Source organism: Terrapene carolina, unplaced genomic scaffold, assembly GCF_002925995.2.
Source record: "Terrapene carolina triunguis isolate 2854851 unplaced genomic scaffold, T_m_triunguis-2.0 Scaffold95, whole genome shotgun sequence".
Taxonomy (NCBI): domain Eukaryota; kingdom Metazoa; phylum Chordata; order Testudines; family Emydidae; genus Terrapene; species Terrapene triunguis.
This window is the reverse complement of record NW_020664446.1, coordinates 1728807-1747205: the sequence shown is the minus strand read 5'-3', so window position 1 is coordinate 1747205 and position 18399 is coordinate 1728807. Positions and strand designations below refer to the sequence as shown.

At 42.5% G+C, this 18399-nt stretch overlaps 1 protein-coding gene across 4 annotated transcripts in view; it reads left to right on the top strand.

The window, feature by feature from the left end:
- Positions 1 to 7589: 7589 nt before the first annotated feature.
- The window catches only part of LCOR (ligand dependent nuclear receptor corepressor), a 92775-nt gene continuing 81965 nt past the window's right edge, over positions 7590 to 18399 (top strand). For 3 of the 4 annotated variants that reach the window (XR_002908979.1, XM_026650868.2, XM_024215724.2), the window contains exon 1: positions 7590 to 7682. Coding sequence is in view for 2 of the 4 variants with exons in the window: in XM_026650868.2 (XP_026506653.1) it covers positions 7681 to 7682 (2 nt within the window). In the remaining 2 variants the exon portion in view is untranslated. The remainder of the gene's footprint in view (positions 7683 to 18399) is intronic. The other variant, XM_026650869.2, reaches the window with a different exon arrangement.

The following is an 18399-nucleotide window of genomic DNA, read 5'->3' as shown; positions in this document are numbered from 1 at the left end:
TGGGGATTCAGGTGCAACTGGTTGGGGCTTGGTGGGGTGGGGAGGGGATCCAGATAGCAGGTGGCTCATCAGGGTGGTGCAGGGCAGGGGGAGTGGGACTCATTGGGGGGTTCTGAGTGCAGGGGGTGGGGCTCGGCAGGAGGGTCTGGGTATGAGAGGGTCTGGATGCAGGTGGGTTGGGCGGATGGGGGAGTGGCTCCCTGTACAGAGATCCCTCCTCCTGCAGCTGTGGTGCGATGGGGGTGGGGGAGGTGGAGTTTACACAGGTTCCTGCAGCCGGGGGAGAAATCTGGGGGTGGGTCTGATCCAGGCCCAGATTCTGTGCAGGGAAAGAAGTTCCGTTCTCCCCAGCCTGGACTAGTAGCTGAGCCCAGTGCAGGGTAGGAGCCACTAGCTAGGTCTTCCCCAGTCCCACCACCTGCCCCACAGTGGTTTACCTCTCTGCCAGCTGACCTGGGCACCTGAAACATACCGCTGGGGAGGGTCGCATGACTGCTCTTCTGGCTTCCCTTTGCTTCCCCGTCAGTCATTTTTCTGTGGGGAAGCAAAGAAATCTGCGGGGGACATAAATTCTGTGCATGTGCAGTGGTGCAGAATTCCCCCAGGAGTATAGCTCATGCCAGACTGCACATGGGATGCCTCCAAGCATGGTTTGGTTCAGTTTAAAGACTGAACAGAGACAACATAAACTACTATCAATGCCCACCAAGATTAAACAATCCTTTAATTGGTGGAAAGACCCAATAAACGTCTGCACGGGAATCCTGTTTGTTCAGCTTTCCCCATCACTACTCCTGATCTCATAGGATGGGGCGCACATCTCAACGATCTCACAGTGCAGAGCAAATGATCTCCATCCGAGGCATGCCTTCGCATCAGCCTGCTCAAACTCAGTGGTCAGGAATGCGCGTGCTCACTTCTTCCCGCGGATCAGAGGCGCACACGCACACAAGTCATGATGGACAATATGGCATATATTACAAACTGACAAGGAGGTGCCAGATCATGCTTCTTGTGCATGGAAGCACCAAAGGTCTGGAACTGGTGCATTCCCACAATATCAGCAGCCTACCTACCGAGAGTGCACAACACGATAGTGAAGAGTCTCACCCGCAAATTCCCGCATGACCACAAATAGGAGAAATTCAGTGATACTCCCCGACCTATTTAGACAATAGACCTGTTTGCCACTTACCAGAATAAGAAATGTCCACAGTACTGCTCCAGAGCGGGGCTTGGACGACACTCCATGGGGGACGCTCTCCTCTCATGGGACTAGGGTCGTCTTTACACCTTTTCCCCCATTCCCTCTATTGCTGAAAGTCCTGTTGAAAATAAAAAGGAAAAAAACATAATACTGATTGCTCCCACGTGGCCCAGACAGACTTAGTATCCTTACCTGTCACAGCTGAGGCTGTGTCCACCGATGACTCTTCCAACTACTCCTTACCACTTCTCACAGAACAAGAGACACTCTTCATCCCAACCTGCAGATACTGCAGTGCAAAGCCTGATTCCTTCATGGTTCTAGCACGAGACATCTTGCTCTGAGGAGGTACAGGAAGGGTTATATCACAGTAGAAAAGTAGCTACCCATTGTACCAGCTTACAAAGGTGGACTAGATTTTGAATCTGGTGCCAACCCAAATGTGTCACTCCGGATCCAGATGCGCTGCCAATAAGCCTAGACGATCTATTGACACTCCCAGAAACTGGAAAACTATTAGCTTGCTAAAAGTCCACTTAGCAACAATTGCGACCTTCCACCAGCAGGTTGAAGGGTACTTTCTCCCCACCGACTATGAAGAGGTTTTTAAAAAGTATAGTGAACCTCTTTCTCAATGCAATCTTCCTTCCCAACAATGGGATCTCAACCTAGTACTTAAAGGATTGACTAGTCTGCCATTTAACCCATGGCCACGTGTCCTTTAACTCACCTCTCCATGAAGATGGTGTTCCTGATCATCATCATCATCACCTTGGCTAGAAGGATAGAGGTGATGGCAGCGCATCCCCTCCACCCCCCCAAAGTGTTCTTCCCTGACAAAGTCACGCTTAGACCATATCTGAAGTTCACCCCCAACCTGACTTCCACATTTCATGTGAACTAGCTCGTCCACCTTCCAACCTTTTATCCCAAACTTCATCAGGATAATAGGGAAGCCATACGCTCCAGGTGAGAAGAGCCGTGGCCTTCTATTTGGACAGGACAAGAGTTTTAAAAAAAATCTCCGAGACGCTTCCTCTCCGTTGCAGATGGGTCCAAAGGCACTGCGATTTCAGTTAAGACTCTCCAAATGGGTCTTGAACTGTATCAATCTCTATCAGATTTGCAATTTAACTCCCCCATATTCAATACTCTCACTCTGAGGTGGGTCTTCTCGTTTGTTACCTTCTCCAAGGGTATCCCTCTATCAGAAATCTGCAGAGCAGCTACCTGGACATCTGCACATACCTTTGCAGAGCACTATGCCATCCTAGGGGACATTACTCAAAGTAGTAGTAGTTACTCACCTTGTGCAGTAATTATGGTTCTTTTGAGATGTGTTCTTAAAGGTGCCCCATGACCCACCTCCTCCCCTCTACTTTGGAGTTCTTGTCAATAACTCTGTGGTAGAGAAGGAACTGAAGAGGGTTGACCTGTGCAAGGCTGGTTAGCCTTGTGGTAAAGCACAAGGGGGAAGCAGTGCATGCGCAGGCTGAACGGACGCTGCCACCAAAGTTCTCAGATCAGCAGCACAGGGATGCACCTACAGTTGAGCTCCCATAGAGGGACACATCTCAAAGAATTTTTCCTTTCTCATGTCAAAAAAGCTGCTTGAAAGAGCCACCAGAAAGTGATCTCCAGGGGACTCTAGGACTGAAATGTCCTCCTCTTTCTCTATCCGAGGAGGATCAAGGGAAATGTAAGAAAAAAGTCTCTGATGTTCCGCTCTCTTTAGTTGCTTCAACAAAAAGCACACAAGCCTTTGTATTCTGGACCAACCATCTTCCTCACTGTCATTGCTCTGAGACTTCTGGAAAAGGGAGTAAGATGAGAGACAAAGAGGTGCCAAGTGAAATATGCTTCCCATGAGTGGCATGAATCCAATACACTTCTTGGGGGGAAGGCTAGCTCTCTGATTCTGACCCAGATCAGAAAGAAGAGATTTAGGATAAGCATTTTCCTTCTGATCTGTTTTAGCACTATTACTAGATATGCCTCTAGAGGAACTCCCTATGAAGGAGAAAAGGAAAAGCCTGTCTGATAAAGTGAGATTACTGGGTGATAGTACCTCTCTAGTTCCAAGGTAGAACTGTATATTCCTGTAAATCTTCCCTTCTCAGAACATTTCAAGGAGGAGTGGGAGCTTCCAGCAAGGCCAAAAGAGCAGGGTGGCTAAATAGTGCTACAAATGTCCACCCAATCAAAATCAAATCTGGCCTCCTTTCTAAAGGTGGCTGAAGACCTGCCTCTCTAGTTAAGGACACAGCCATTCCTGTAGCGGATCCCACAATTAGGAGGATTGAATTGGCAACACATTTCTGGAGCTTGAGCTGTCCCACTTATTTTGCCAGAACAATCCTGGCATGGGTTTACAATGTGGCTGACAGTACCTCTAAAGCAGAGTGAGTCTGTTAAACTGGGCACATCTCTCTAAAAAGATGTCCTTTTGCTGCATTTGTATCCGACTCCTCCCTTGATGCCCTCAGATATTAAGCATGGGCCAGGGGCTGCAAGGTGGTAGCACGCCCACATGTGGCTCCAGGACTGGAAGGCAGGCTCACAGGCTAAACTGCTTTTAGCCACTTCCACAGATTGCAAGCTGCTCAGCAATACCATGAATCAAGTTGGAGAGCCACTAGTAGGAAAAATGAGACCTGTGCCCCCAGCAAACAATATAGGAGAAGCCTACAGGCCGTAGTCTAAAGCCGGGAGTCCTTCTGTGCTGACCAGTATAGAAAATCCTACAGGAAAGGACCCAACTACACCAGAAGAAAATGGAACAGATGTGGGGAGGGGAATGTGGCAGTGCAGGAAAATTCTCCAGTCAGACCTCATGTTCCTCAAAGCAAACATGACTTGCAGGCAGCATGGTCTGGGGTGGAGCCCCAGTGGTAGTTTTCAGTTAGCAATGTTTTGGCCTCTTGTGACCTTGCTCAATTGGGTTTTGGAAATTGTTCACTGGGGATACCTTTTGGATCTCTTAGCATATGTCCATGCCCTGAATATCTGACCTCTCATGTCTGTGGATCCTTTGACAAGACAGGGCATGTAGCCATCTATCCTACATCTCCCTTCTTACAGACTGGCTGAGAGTACATAGCCCAACTTGGCAGTTTCACAGATGCTTTCTACGCTTTGCTTTCATAGCACAACACTACCAGTGCAGCTTACTGCCCTTTGGTTTAACAACAGCACCAAATGTTTCTGAAATGCTGCTAGTATTAATAGCAGCTCTCAGGAGGTCATCCAGGTCTTCCCCTTCATGGCAGCCATCTTTTGTGGGATCAGTGGCCTCCTGGGTGGATGGAATTCAGTGGGCCTGTGGTTCCATGGGGGCACTACAAAGCTTCCTCCTATTCCTCTCTCAATAGTGTTCTCTGCATCTGAGAGGACACTGACTTATTCACCATCTGAATGATCCATCAGATGTGAGTCAGGCTTCCTAATAAGTGATCTAGTCAGGGGAGTTATTGCTATAGATACTGTCTTAGAGGGATTGGGTGCTCACAGAGGGTCAAAGACTGTCTAGGGCAGTGGTTCTCAAACTTTGTACTGGTGACCCCTTTCACATAGCAAGCCTGAGTGCATGCGCCCCCCCTTTATAAATTAAAAACACTTTTTAATTAACACCATTATAAATGCTGGAGGCAAAGCAGGGTTTGGGGTGGAGGCTGACAGCTCGCAAACCCCCATGTAATAACCTCGTGACCCCTGAGGGGTCCTGACCCCCAGTTTGAGAACTCCTGGTCTATGGGATCTGGTCCAAACAAAAATAAACATAGCATAAACTGGCTAGAGGGCGATCTGATATGGTCTCAAGGCTCTGAGCCATATCTGGATTCCCCTCATGTACTGATCATGACAGACAACCCCATAGTCATTCCATATTTTGATTGTTACCCCACCCGTTCTAAGTCCACAATCCTTCAAAGAGAAACTTCCCTCCTGAGGATTTGAGTAGAGGAGAATCTGCTCCCTTAACATTCCAGGGAGAATGAATGTTATGACTGACTGGCTCAGCAGGCAAGAAAGAACATTCAGAATGGGAATTAAACCCAGAGGGTTCCATCTCCTGGTAAAGGAATTTCGTCTCCCGGCAATAGATTTATGTGCCTCCCACCTGACACACACAGCTTCAGGGTTCTTTTCTTGCCAGCAGGATTACAAAGCCAAGGCCCTGTTGACCAAGTGGCCAAAGGGATTCCTATATGCATTTTCTGGTAGCCCATTCTGGCCAAGAAGGCCTTGGTTCTCCAATCTCCTCGATGTAGCACAAAGACCTTTCATCAGCTTTCTATCCAGAAGGAATCTGCTTTTAAAGCAGCCAATAATGCATAAGAAGCTGGACAGACTGCGTGCCTGGCTCTTGAACAGTCTCAAGTCAAGAGGTAATATCCTTGCTTCTAGCTTCCAGAAAGAATGCTACTAAGTCAGCCTATTCATGAGCTTGGCTGAGGTTTTCCCATAGCTGGCAGGACAAGTATCTCTTCCCAGTCCTGTCCCGTCCCCCAATATCTGCATCAGTACCATAAATTCTTGACTTCAAATTGGACTCAGGCCAGTCCTGGTGATTCAGACACTCAGAGGTCAAGTAGCTCCTTTTTGTCTAGTGTCCTTCGTGCAGCAGGCAAGATGTGGATTTAATCTTATCCAGATTTCCAATGTTATATTTGGAAAGCAGTCTCCTCTGCATCTGGTCCTGAAGTACACAAGGGTTTTTCCATGGCGTATACATCTGGTTCTCAGTGCTTTACTGGCTCTCCATGTGAACCAGTCAGGAAAGTGTCTCTCAATACTTCCTAACCAATTGAAGTGGCATTTTTTTAAAGCAGTCTCTTCAGCTTGAAGGATCTGAGTTGGAAGCTCTCTCTACATGAACTCTCCAATACTGTATCTTCCATAAAGATAGAGGTATTCAGAACTAACTTCCTTCGTACCAAAGATTATCTTGAGGTTCCATAGAGCTCAGGAAACTGTCCTTCAACAGAGCTCTCAAAATATAAAATTAATCACACAGCTCAGTTCAGCAAAAGCAGAAATAAAGGATCAGTCTATCAACTGGTGTCAGAGGGCTTCTTTTCCTTTATTTTCCATTTCCAGGTGGTGAAGACATTTTATGCTTCTGAGATTCAAGTAAAAAAATGTAACTCCATCTTTGAAAATCAACTTACTCTTTTAGGTGTGGCAACTTCATAGGCAGAAAGATCACTGCTATGAAATTCCTAGTGTCTCTGGATCTGTGGACCTCCTTACGTTTTCTTATTTTTATCTGTATCTGTGCATTATCTGAAAAAATATTTGCTTGAGGTAATGAGGTCCACAAATCCAACCAACCTTGAATGGGCAGTAAACTTGGGAAAGATATGGGATTATTAACTGGCACTCAAGTTTGTTCTTCACTGAAATTCTTTGCTCTGTAGGAGAATTGTTAGTGTTCAGTCTTAATACTTAATCCTTAACTTTCCTCATGGACACATTATGGTTATAGATTTCCTCTGCTGTGAAAGTCTCTCAAATGGTGTGGGCTTCTCAGAGGTGGAGGAACCACACCTCCCTGGCCATAGACTGACAGTTGTCTGATCTGTCTCCAAGGCTGCACAGAGCAGAGACCCTATGTTATGGATCTGTGGATCTCATTACTTCAAGAAAGGAAACTTTCAGGCAAGGTGCAGAGGAATTTTCCTATTCTCCCCTGTGAATAGCTGAAGTACCTACTTTGGTTGCTGTTCAGAGCTTTCCCCAAAAGCAGCTGTTAAAGCTGATGTGGTTCTTGCTAGTTTAACAGGTGTCCTCAGAGTGCTGAATAGCAGCCATGAAACTGACCAATCTTATTAATTTCACTCTGCTGCTAGTTAAAGCTAGGAGGCACTGGAGGACCCCGCTTCATTCACTAATGCTCACCCTTACAAATGCAGACTATCTTCAGAATCAGAATAGATAGCAATTTAATCAGTTCTTCAGAACATGATGGCATTTGCTGAGGAAAGCTTTTTATTTGCTGTGGGTGAGTGAATTTTTCGATCCCTGGCGTGGTGCAAGTTGATGGCTTTAGTGGCTGAATGGTCACATAAGAATTTTCACTTCCCTGCTCTCTTTCTGATGCCTCTGTACTTCAAAATCCTCTTGCAATGCCTGTATCCAACTAGCTGTGTACTGTCACTCCTAGGTTTCTTTCAACTTACTCCTTTCCACTCTATATCCCTATCGTTGAATGTTTCAGATTATTTTTCTCATGTATTTACACTTGTCCATACTGTTTTCCTGCTGCATCTATAACCTCTCTAGGTCCATTTGTATTTTTGTCCTCACTAATGTTTGCAGCCTCTCCCCATGTAGTGTCATCTGTGAATTTAACTAACATGCTGTTTACCCTTTCTTCCAGATCCAGTTTCTGATCCTACTTCCACATTTGGGAGTATGCAAGGGACAAACACATCTCCTTGCGTAGCTTGACTGGATATCCCAAGACTAGGATGTTAGTATACCTATACAATTTTATTTGCTTTAAAATGTTGCTAGTTTATTTGCACATGGGTTGTTCAATTTTAATTGGCTACATTAGCATTGTACAAGTTTAGAATGCTAACCATGAAGCAGCAATGAGTTTGTAGAGCTATAATAGTATAGCCAAGATTTTCAAAAACAATTGCCTAAAGCTACTCTCCTAAATATTTTTGGCCTGTCTTTAAAAATACTAAGTATCCTGAGCTGCTACAATGGGAGGTGCTTTAGGCACTTTTTTAAATCTTAGCCCTTTGTTTTGAGTACAGTCAACTATAGATTAATCCAAGATCATCCAAAATCTTTGGATTGTGTTCAGGATACTTTTACAAATCATTTAAAACATCTAAATGCATGGATATGCATGAGGTTCTGGTCTGTAGAGACTTCAAATATTTTAAATTGCAAAATGTTTTATGGAAATATTGGCATCTAGTTTTTAGCCTGATTTCAGCTAGTTCTAAACTAGTTATGTATGTTAGAGCTTATTCTGCACCCCTGCAGTTCATGGCAGTATATTGTTCCATCTTTTTAAAAGAAATAGCTTTCTAATCACTGTTGCAGCCTAAGCTATAACTTTTGCCTTATCAAACTATAGCAGGGGCTTGTAAATTCTTCTAAATTGTGTTCTGAATTGTGGTTATTCTTGGTACTTATTGCAAAGAAGATGATACATCTTCTGCTATGAAAGCAGTTGGCTGACAGCTGAGTCATTGGATGTGCAAATCTAAAGAAGGTCAATGTTAAGATTGAAATTCCTACTATGCTAAAATGAGTATTCAGCATTTAGTCACTTTTTGGAGTATCATGTTAGTAAATGGCACATGCAACTTCTGTTGTTGTTTTTTCTTGTTGCTGAGATTGCTAACAAAGATGCACATTTTTTTTATTCATTAGTAACTAGGTTTAGCCCCATCCCAAAACTTACTTTACACTTTCCATTGAACAGCCATACATGGGTAATGAGTTCGGTAAAATTGTGGTTAAGTTGAAGAGGGTCTGTAACATCCATTGCACCTCCTCATGCATCAGCGTTCCCCAAGGACTTGGGCTAGAAAATCATAATGATCCTGGATGTGAGTGTCTCCTGCTACATTCTTTGCAGGGTGCACTTGGTGTAGGGGCACAGGGAATAGACATCCCCTTTCTAGTGTCCTTGTTGCTGTTGCTTCCTTTGTCCTTGTGGAAAACCAGGATTTCGAGAGAGACACCCCCCCCACCCACCTCACTGCAGAACTATGCATGGAAGACTCCTTGGGCCGTCCTGATTTTGAGCTCATTAGAGGTAGACAGTCTAGCTCTTTTGTTACCAAACTCTGATAGACTAGACTACTTGGGTACTGGTTCAGAGGTATTAAACCGAGCTTTTGAAACTTTTGTTACTAGTAACAATGGTTACAAATTACTTAATAAAAGTTAGCGTAGCCTAAACTGCCCTGCATTATGCCCCTGTAGCTTACAAAATAAATCTTTTAGCACTCAGCACAGTGAGTCAGGCGGTGCTGTGTAGGCTTGCTGTACAAACTTACCTATATGGTTCTTTTAAAATTCAAAATTCTGTGCCAATATTGATTCAGTAGGTGTGCAGGGCATTTTATGGAGAGCTTGACACGGTCCTGTCCCAAAGAGCTTACTCTGTTAAGAATTGTATTAGGGAGAAATGACCAACATACGTGTGGGTGTAAGGAAAAGAAGGGTTACATAAGGTCAAGGGCATTTGTGTGTGCATACATAGTGTTACTATTCTCACTTGTGTCTGACTAGGCAAGGGGCGGCAATGGTACTTCAGCCTCTACCATGTGTAGGTCCAGCTGCTTGAGTCTTTCTTCCACCCTGTGTGGTGCTGCTGACTGCCTCCCATTCTGCTTTGCAATAGATCTTGTCAGGCTCCTGTAATTCTACTGGGGGCTAGTGTACAGAGTTGCTGTGGAGACAGGAAGTAGCATTGCACCAGGTCTCAAACAAGCTTTTCTTGCATAGCACAACTCAATGGCTCAGTCATACATACACAGGCAGTTTCAGTGGAAGTTGAGCCTTCCTGTGCTCTAATGGTACCTCCTGCGTCACATTTGTAGGATACACTCTTCAGTGGGAAAGGTCAGGGAAAATCTAAAATTCAGACTTCAAGCCCAAGGGTCTGTGTCAAGCAGACTTTAACCGAGGGCTTGGGCAGTGTTTGTTACCTTGTTGATACCTTCCTGGCAAGGAAGGAGAAAATCCTGCTGTTTAATTTTGGGCCCACTAATCCTCCGTGTTCCTTCAAAAACAACAAGGAGTCTGGTGGCACCTTAAAGACTAACAGATTTATTTGGGCATAAGCTTTCGTGGGTAAAAACCTCACTTCTTCAGATGCATCCCACCAGACTCCTTGTTGTTTTTGTAGATACAGACTAACACGGCTACCCCCTGATACTAGTGTTCCTTCAGTCTCCAAGGAACATCTGGGGCAAAACCAGCTCTGTTGATTAGTAGTAAGCCCTCTTTCTGAGGTGCCAGCCAGGTTTTTTTTCCCCACTTTGACAGCTGTGTCAGAAGGCTCAAGAGCTGTGAGCACTTGTCTTCCTAATAGTTTAAAGTTCCCAGATGGAGAGAGTTACTTGCTTGGCTTTGATCAAACATTCTGAGGCCCTGCAGCAGCTAATCATGCTCCACCAATATGAGGCAAATGTGGCAAGCTAACCCCAGAAGAAACCTAGCGTTGTATAGCGGTCTTCTGTTCTGTACCATCCCTGTCCAGAGCTGCTTCCAGGGAGAGAGCTCCTACCAGACTCAAAATAGGACTACTCCAAGGGGAAAGTATGGGCTCCACCCAAGCAAAGTAGGACTGACTGGTCACTTTTCAGGGCTTCAAAGGGTTAATTGTAACGTACCCGGGGCATGTATAGTATGTCTGGTGTGAACTGTTCAGCCCCTTCTTCATCTCATGAAGTGATAAACTTGAAGAGAATTACTTAGACTTACAAAAGGGTACCTAGCAGGTAAATGAGTGGAGATACAAGTTGAGTAATGTACATTGGAAGGTATAATTTGAACTGCACAGATACGGTGAGATTCTAAATTAACTATCAATTTATGAAGAGACATGGGCATAATTTTGAGATATTAATAAAAATATATGCACAGTAAACATGACTGGTCAAATTAAACAATGTATAATGATGTATAAAGAATGGGATAGGAAATACTGAGTTTGCAAATGGATACATCACTTTGAATATGGTCTTCAGTTTTGATCACCTCCTCTTAAATATAGTGATTTGCTGGCAAGTGCTTTGGCCATGCTTAGACTAAAGAATGAGGTGAGTCGGAATAAAAGTGGGACTTTTTAGTTGAGAAGGCAAATAACAGGTACACAAAATAAACAAAGTGAAAGTAAATTGGATGCCTTTTCATTTATACTCCTAACAAAATGACATCTAGTGAAATTGAAACAGATTTCAGCCTGTTAATGAGGGTTCTTTTATCCTCAGAATAATGGAGTGGCTGATTAATAAAGAATTAAAGGAGGGTAATATAATTAAGGAAAATCAACATGGATTTATGGAAAATAGATTGTGATATCATTTTCGAAGAGTTTTTTTGGGTGAGAAAGATATTAGTATTGATGTAATAAATTTAGACTTCTGAACAGCATTTGACTTGGTTCCACATGATATTTTGGTTAAAAAAAACTAGAATGATACAAAATCAACATGACACACATTAAATAGAATAAAAGCCAGCTGCCTGGTAGGTCTCAGGCTGTAATTGTAAACAAGGTATTGTAATTGAGCAGGTGTATTTTTAGTGGGGGTCTTGCAGGGATTGGTTCTTGGCCCTATGCAATTTAACATTTTTATCAATGACCTGGAAGAAAACACAATGTCATCACTGGTAACATTTGCAGGTGATCCAAAAATTGGGGAAATGGTAAATAATGAGGAGGCTAGCTCACTGATTCAGAGTGATCTGGATCACTTGGTAAGCTGGGTGCACACATACACAGTAGGCCCTGCTTACAGGGTAGGGGACTATTCTGGGAAGCAGTGACTCTGAAAAGATTGGGGATGCATGGGTAACCAGCTAACTATGAGCTCCCAGTGTGCTAAAAGAGCTAATGTGATCCTGGGATGGATAAACAGGGAAATCCTTGAGTAGGAATAGAGGTTATTCTGTTTGTGTGGGTGGTACTGGAATATTGTATCCAGTTCTGATGTCCGTAGTTCAAGAAGGATGTTGATAAATTGGAGATGGTTCACAGAAGAGCCACACAGATGATTAAAGGACTAGAAAGCCTGCCTTATAATGATAGACTTAAGGAACTCAATCTGTTTTGCTTAGCAAAGAGAAGACCAACAGGCAACTTAATTACAGTCTATATAAGTACCAACATGGATAACAAATATTTGATGATGTGCTCTTCAGTCTAGCAGACAAAGGTATAATGTTATCCAGTGGAAGCTGACGGTAAACAAATTCAGACTGGAAACAAGGTGCACATTTTTAATAGTAAAGATAACTAAAGGTTGGTGACCAGATACTTAACACAAATAATACTAATGAGGAAGGAATATAGGCCAAAATAGGGAAAGAATAGGTTAAAGTATGTTTAGATAAGTTTACATTAGCGCTGTCAAGCAATTAAAAAAGTAATCATGATAATCACGTGATTAAATAATTGAATACCATTTAAATATTTTTGGATGTTTTCTGCATTTTTAAATATTGATTAAAATACAAAGTGTACAGTGCTCACTTTATATTTATTTTTTATTACAAATATTTGCATATAAAAAATAGTATTTCAATTTACCTAATACAAATACTGTGGTAAAATCTGTCATGAAAGTTGAACTTACAAATGTAGAATTATGTACAAAAAACCTGCATTCAAAAATAAAATCAAACTTTAAAGCCTACAAGTCCAGTCTTACTTCTTACAGTCTTACTTCCTGTTTGGCCAGTGGCTCAGACAAACAAGTTTGTTTACATTTGCAGGAGATAATGCTGCCTGCTTCTTGTTTACAGTGTCACCTGAAAGTGACAATAGCTGTTTGCCTGGCATTGTTGTAGCTGGCATCCCAGATGTCCTATGTCCCTTCATGCTTCAGCCACTATTCCAGGGGACATGCGTCCATGCCGATGACAGGTTCTGCTCGATAATGATCCAAAACAGTGCGGACTGACGCATATTCATTTTCATCATCGGAGTCAGATGCAACCAGCAGAAGGTTGATTTTCTTTTTTTGGTGGTTCGGGTTCTGTAGTTTCTGCATCAGTGTGTTGCTCTTAAGACTTCTGAAAGCATGCTCTACACCTAGTCTCAGATTTTGGAAGGCACTTCAGATTTTTAAACTTTGGGTCGAGTGCTGTAGCTATCTTTAGAAATCTTATATTGAAACCTTGTGTTTTGTCAAATCTGCAGTGAAAATGTTCTTAAATCAAACATATGCTGGGTCATCATCCAAGCCTACCGTAACACAAATATATGGCAGAACGCGTGGAAAACCATGGAGCAGGAAACATAGAATTCTCCTCCAAGGAGTTCAGTCAAATTTAATTAACACTTTTTTTTTTTTTTTTTTTAAACAAGCATCAGCATGGAAGCATGTCATCTGGAATGGTGGCCGACGCATGAAGAGGCATATGAATCTTTAGTATATCTGTCATGTAAATACCTTGCAAGGCCGGCTACAAAAGTGCCAGGCAAATGTGTGTTCTCACTTTCAGGTGACATTGTAAATAAGAAGTGGGCATCATTATCTCCCATAAATGCAAGTGAACTTGTTTCTTAGTGATTGGCTGAACAAGAAGTAGGACTGAGTGGACTTGTAGGTTCTAAAGTTTTACATTGTTTTGTTATGGAGTGCAGTTATGTAACAAAATAATCTATTTGTAAGTTACACTTCCGGGATAGAGATTGCATTACAGTATGTGTATGAGGTGAATTGAAAAATGCTATTTCTTTTGTTCGTCGTATTCAAATGTAATACAAAGTGAGCACTGTACAGTTTGTATTGTTAAAATAAAAAAAAAAATTTCTACAAATTTAATTTCACTTGGTATTCTATTGTTTAGTAGTGTGATTAAAACTGCAATTAATCTATTAATTTGATTAACAGATTAATTGACAGCCCTAGTTTACATGTATTCAAGTTGGCAGTGCCTGATGAAATTCATTTTAGGGTAGGTAAGGAGCTAGCTAAAGGAATTTCAGAACAGTTAGCTGATATCTTTGAGAACTCCTGGAGGACAGGTGAGGTCCCAGAAGAGTGGAGAAGGACAAACATAATTCCTATCTTTAAAAAAGGGGAAGGAGGAGGACCTGGGGAATTATAAACCAGTCAGCCCAACTTTGATACCTGGAAACATACTGGAACAAACTATTAAGCCATCAGTTTGTAAGCACCAGGCGGATAATAGGGTTGTAAGGAATAGCCAGCATGGATTTATTAACAAATGTCAAACCAGCCTAATTTCCTTCTGTGAGTGGGTTACTGGCCTACAAGTGGGGGAAGCAGTAGATGTGATACCTTGATTTTTTTAATAAGGCTTTTGACAGTCCCAGACAAGCTAGGGAAATGTCTAGATTACTATAAGGTGGTTGCATAACTGATTGAAAGACTGTACTCAACAATTAGTTATGAATGGTTTGCTGTCAACCTAGGACGGCATATGTAGTGGGGTTCTGCAGGGGTCAGTCCTGGGGTCTGATACTATTCAGTATTTTCATTAATGATTTGGATAATGGATGGAGAGTGTGCTTATACATTGGGAGGGTTGCAAGCACTTTGTTGGGACAGTATTAGAATTCAAAATGCCCTTGACAAATTGGAGAATTTATCTGAATTCAACAAGATGAAATTCAATAAAGACAAGTGCAAGGTACTACACTTAGGAACAAAAAATCAAATGCACAACTACTACCTGGAGAATAACTGGCTAGGTGGTATTGCTGTAGATTGTAGTGGATCACAAACTGAATATGAATCAATATGATGCAGCTGTGAAAAAGGCTAATATTCTAGGGTGTATTAACAGGAATGTCATGGAAGACACAGGAAGTAATTGTCCCACTTTAGTTGGCACTGGTGTACTGTGTCCAGTTCTGGGTGCCATGCGTTAGGAAAGATATGGACAAATTGGGGAAAGTACAGAGAAAAAGCCACAAAAATGATAAAAGATGTAGGGAAAAAAAACCTGTCCTCGGATGAACCATCAGAAAAACTGGTTGTTATTCTTGAGAAAAGATGACTGAAGGGGAACTGAAAACAGTCTTCAGCTATGCTAAGGGCTGTTATAAAGAGGACGGTGATCAGTTGTTCTCAATGTCTGCTGAAGGTAGGCCAAGTAGTAATGGGCTTAAATCTCCCTTACTGTAGATTAGGCTAGATATTAATAAAAACTCACTATGCAAGGGTAGTTGAGCTCTGGTATAGGCTTCCAAGGGAGGTTGGGGAATCCCCATCATTGGAAGTTTTTGAAAGGGGGTTGGACAAACACTGCTCAGGGGTAGTCTAGGTTTACTTGGTCCTGCCATAGCATGCGGGGAGGGGGGCTGGACTTGATGACTTCTTGGGTCCCTTCCAGCCCTGTTTCTATGATGATTAGCAATTGGAACCATTTACCAATGGTTGGGGTGGATTCTCAGTCACTGACAATTTTAAAATCAAGATTGGATGTTTTTCTAAAAGATCTACTCTAGGAATTAGTTCTGTGTTCTACAGGTCAGACTAGATGATCCTAGTGGTTCCTTCTGGCCTTGAGTATATGAACCCTTCTGTGTAGCCTATGGAACTGAAGGATGCAAGATTAAGGCTAAAAGATTAGTACATTTCAAAGAATTAGACAGTGCTAATAAACATTAGGGGCTGCAAACCCTCATGCTTCAGTCAATTACTCGCTACTTGAGCATTGCACAAAACTTTCCCTAGGGTCAGATTAGTCCATAGCTGGCTACTGCATAGTTTCCACCACCTTCCTTTGAAGCAGCTCGTACTGGACGATGTGGCCCACTGACCTGGTTTGCCATTTGTAGTCTCCAGGCAATAGACTTCTGCTAATGGTTCAAGTTGCTGGAGAGCTAGTCATCCTTTGTTATGCCCTAAGTCCTTATCAGCTGTACAAAAGCTGCTTCCCTAGAACCAGAGAAATAGAGCCTCTAACTAAGTAACTGGGGCCTGGGGCTTTAGGAGATGCCTTCTTCAGAGCTAAAATCAGTTGTACCTTGCCCTGCAGCTCAAATACATGCTTTACCTACACTTTCAAAAAGAATTATCACATTTTGCTGTACACCCCTGTCCAGGCTTATGTCTGCATGCCCGGGCAGATGCTGTGCTCTGTATACTTAGTGGATGCTTCTCGGTAGCAAGACCACCTCATCATCTGCTATGAGCAACTCCAGTTCATCCCCCCAATTACCCACTCCACTTTTGAATATTCTGCATCCTTTCTGAAACCTTAGGATCATTCCTTCCCCAGACCACCCTCCCCTCTTACAAGAGACTGGAAGGCCCTCCGCTCAAAGGAAAGACGACTAAAATAAAGTACTCTAGTGAATATTAAGGGGTAATTCTTCCTAATAGAAATTGTCCATTTTTCTTACTGACTCAATCTTACAAATGAAACTGTAGTTTGGAATACTTCCTTTCCACCCCCATGCTGCATCACCCTGTTCTACAGCTCTTAATTCCTTTAGAAGAGGGTGATAAGGAAGCAGATTCATTCTGTGGTAAGAAGTAGTGACCTGCTGTAGGGTCACTAGGAACCCAGAACTCAAGCATAAATATAAAGACAAGTTATTAAAAAAAATTAGGTCATTTAATATTTTAAAGATAAAAGAGGAAAAGAAATTAGACATACTTTCACCTGCAGAATTTAGACTTAACCCATATAGATTCTCCCTCCATGTCAGTGACCTGGAAATATTTTTCCATATTTTCAAGAGGTTTCTTTGAGAATGGGGCTAACTGGGAAAGAGCTCCGTTTTCCTCTTTGCAAAATAATGGAAAAAAGGGGAAGGCAGAACAGAAGAATGTTGCCTAATGCTCCGATTCATAAAAAATGGAAACTGACTACTGTAGTATGATTGGTGGGGTGAAGGGAAAAAAAAGGGGGGGATCATATCACAGAGACAAATATAAACATTTTCCCTTCAAAATGGCTCAAGCCCTGTCCAACCATGTAAGCCAGATCCTGGGCTTTCCTCAGGATGATTACCTGAATGAGCCATTAGATCAAAAGAGGAGCTGGGCCACCTGTAAATTGTTTCAGGTAGAAACCACAAGGAACTATACAATACCTTCAGCCCTCCCTCCCATTCAGCATGAGGACATCATAAGATCCAGATGTGAAGAACTCATTAAATCCAATGTCTGTTTAGACAGTACAGAGTTTTATAATATACAAATACGGGGTCTTGTCTGAGATAGACACAGCTGTGGCCTACCGTAAGGACAGTTATCCTGTCAGAAGGGGACTTGTTCCTAAAAAAGACATACTGTTTGAGTGTTTCATTACTAAGTGAGAGGGGCCATATAAGTATGTAGATCATTGTAAGACTCATCCCTGAGCTTCAGCTTCTCTGTTTCACCAGAACCACCTTGTGTTGAGATATTGCACCAAAAGCAAGAGAGTGAAGTCTCCTCTTATTTTAAGGGTGGACTTGATCCTATCTATAAGCACTTGCACATGGAAAAGATACCTGACACTAGGTGGCTTGAGAGTTTGCAATTCTGGACATACAAATGGGGGTATGGAAGCGGGTAGGTAACGTATTGGTAGAGCATAAATTATACAATAAGCAAATGTCTCTTAAGAGATCCTTGGCAGCCTCTTTTTTATAGGCCGCCTCATGATCTTTCACATAAAATTAAGATTTGCTCACCAGTGCTACGAGCAAATGCCTTTAGCATTTGACCTAGCTAAGATACTTTCCCATACATCATTGTAAGAATTCTCAGGGCACTGCTAGCTACCTGGAGACTCAAGGATATACTCCATCTTTCATGAGATGAGTTAACTGATGGGCTATCAAGAACAGGTTCTCCCAGGATCAGGTGATCTCTGGTGATCACAAATTACAGCCTAAAAAGCTCTTTGCAGTTCATCCAGAGAACCTGGTACCTTGTCTCCCTGAGCCACCAAAGCATAAGCGCCTCTCTCTATTTATTTATTTATTTATTTATTTAGGAAGTTTTAACAGGTTTGCAAATCCTTGCCATATAACTATCAGACAAAAACCAATCATTACAACAGTGAGCTTTTGTTTAGGGAAGCACGATACCATAATAAAATAATCTGTTCTCTCTGTTTAACATGTTGTTGAGTGAGCATCTTTACATAGCATCAGCCTCAAGTGAGGAACACTGAATGGACTTTTCAAAGATCTACATCAGTTCCTAGAGGCCCATCACATTTTATTTGATGGACATCATGAGAACTATGCTGTAGACCAAGGGATGTGGAAGAACTAGGTTGGGTTCTCCATTACATGGAACAACACACCTTCCTAACAGTATCTCAAAAACACCTACCTTCCATATCCTCTATAGAAGGGGTAGGCAACCTATAGCACATGTGCCGAAGGCGGCACGCGAGCTGATTTTCAGTGGCACTCACACTGCCCGGGTCCTGGCCACCAGTCCGGGGGGCTCTGCATTTTAATTTAATTTTAAAATGAAGCTTCTTAAACATTTTAAAAACCTTATTTA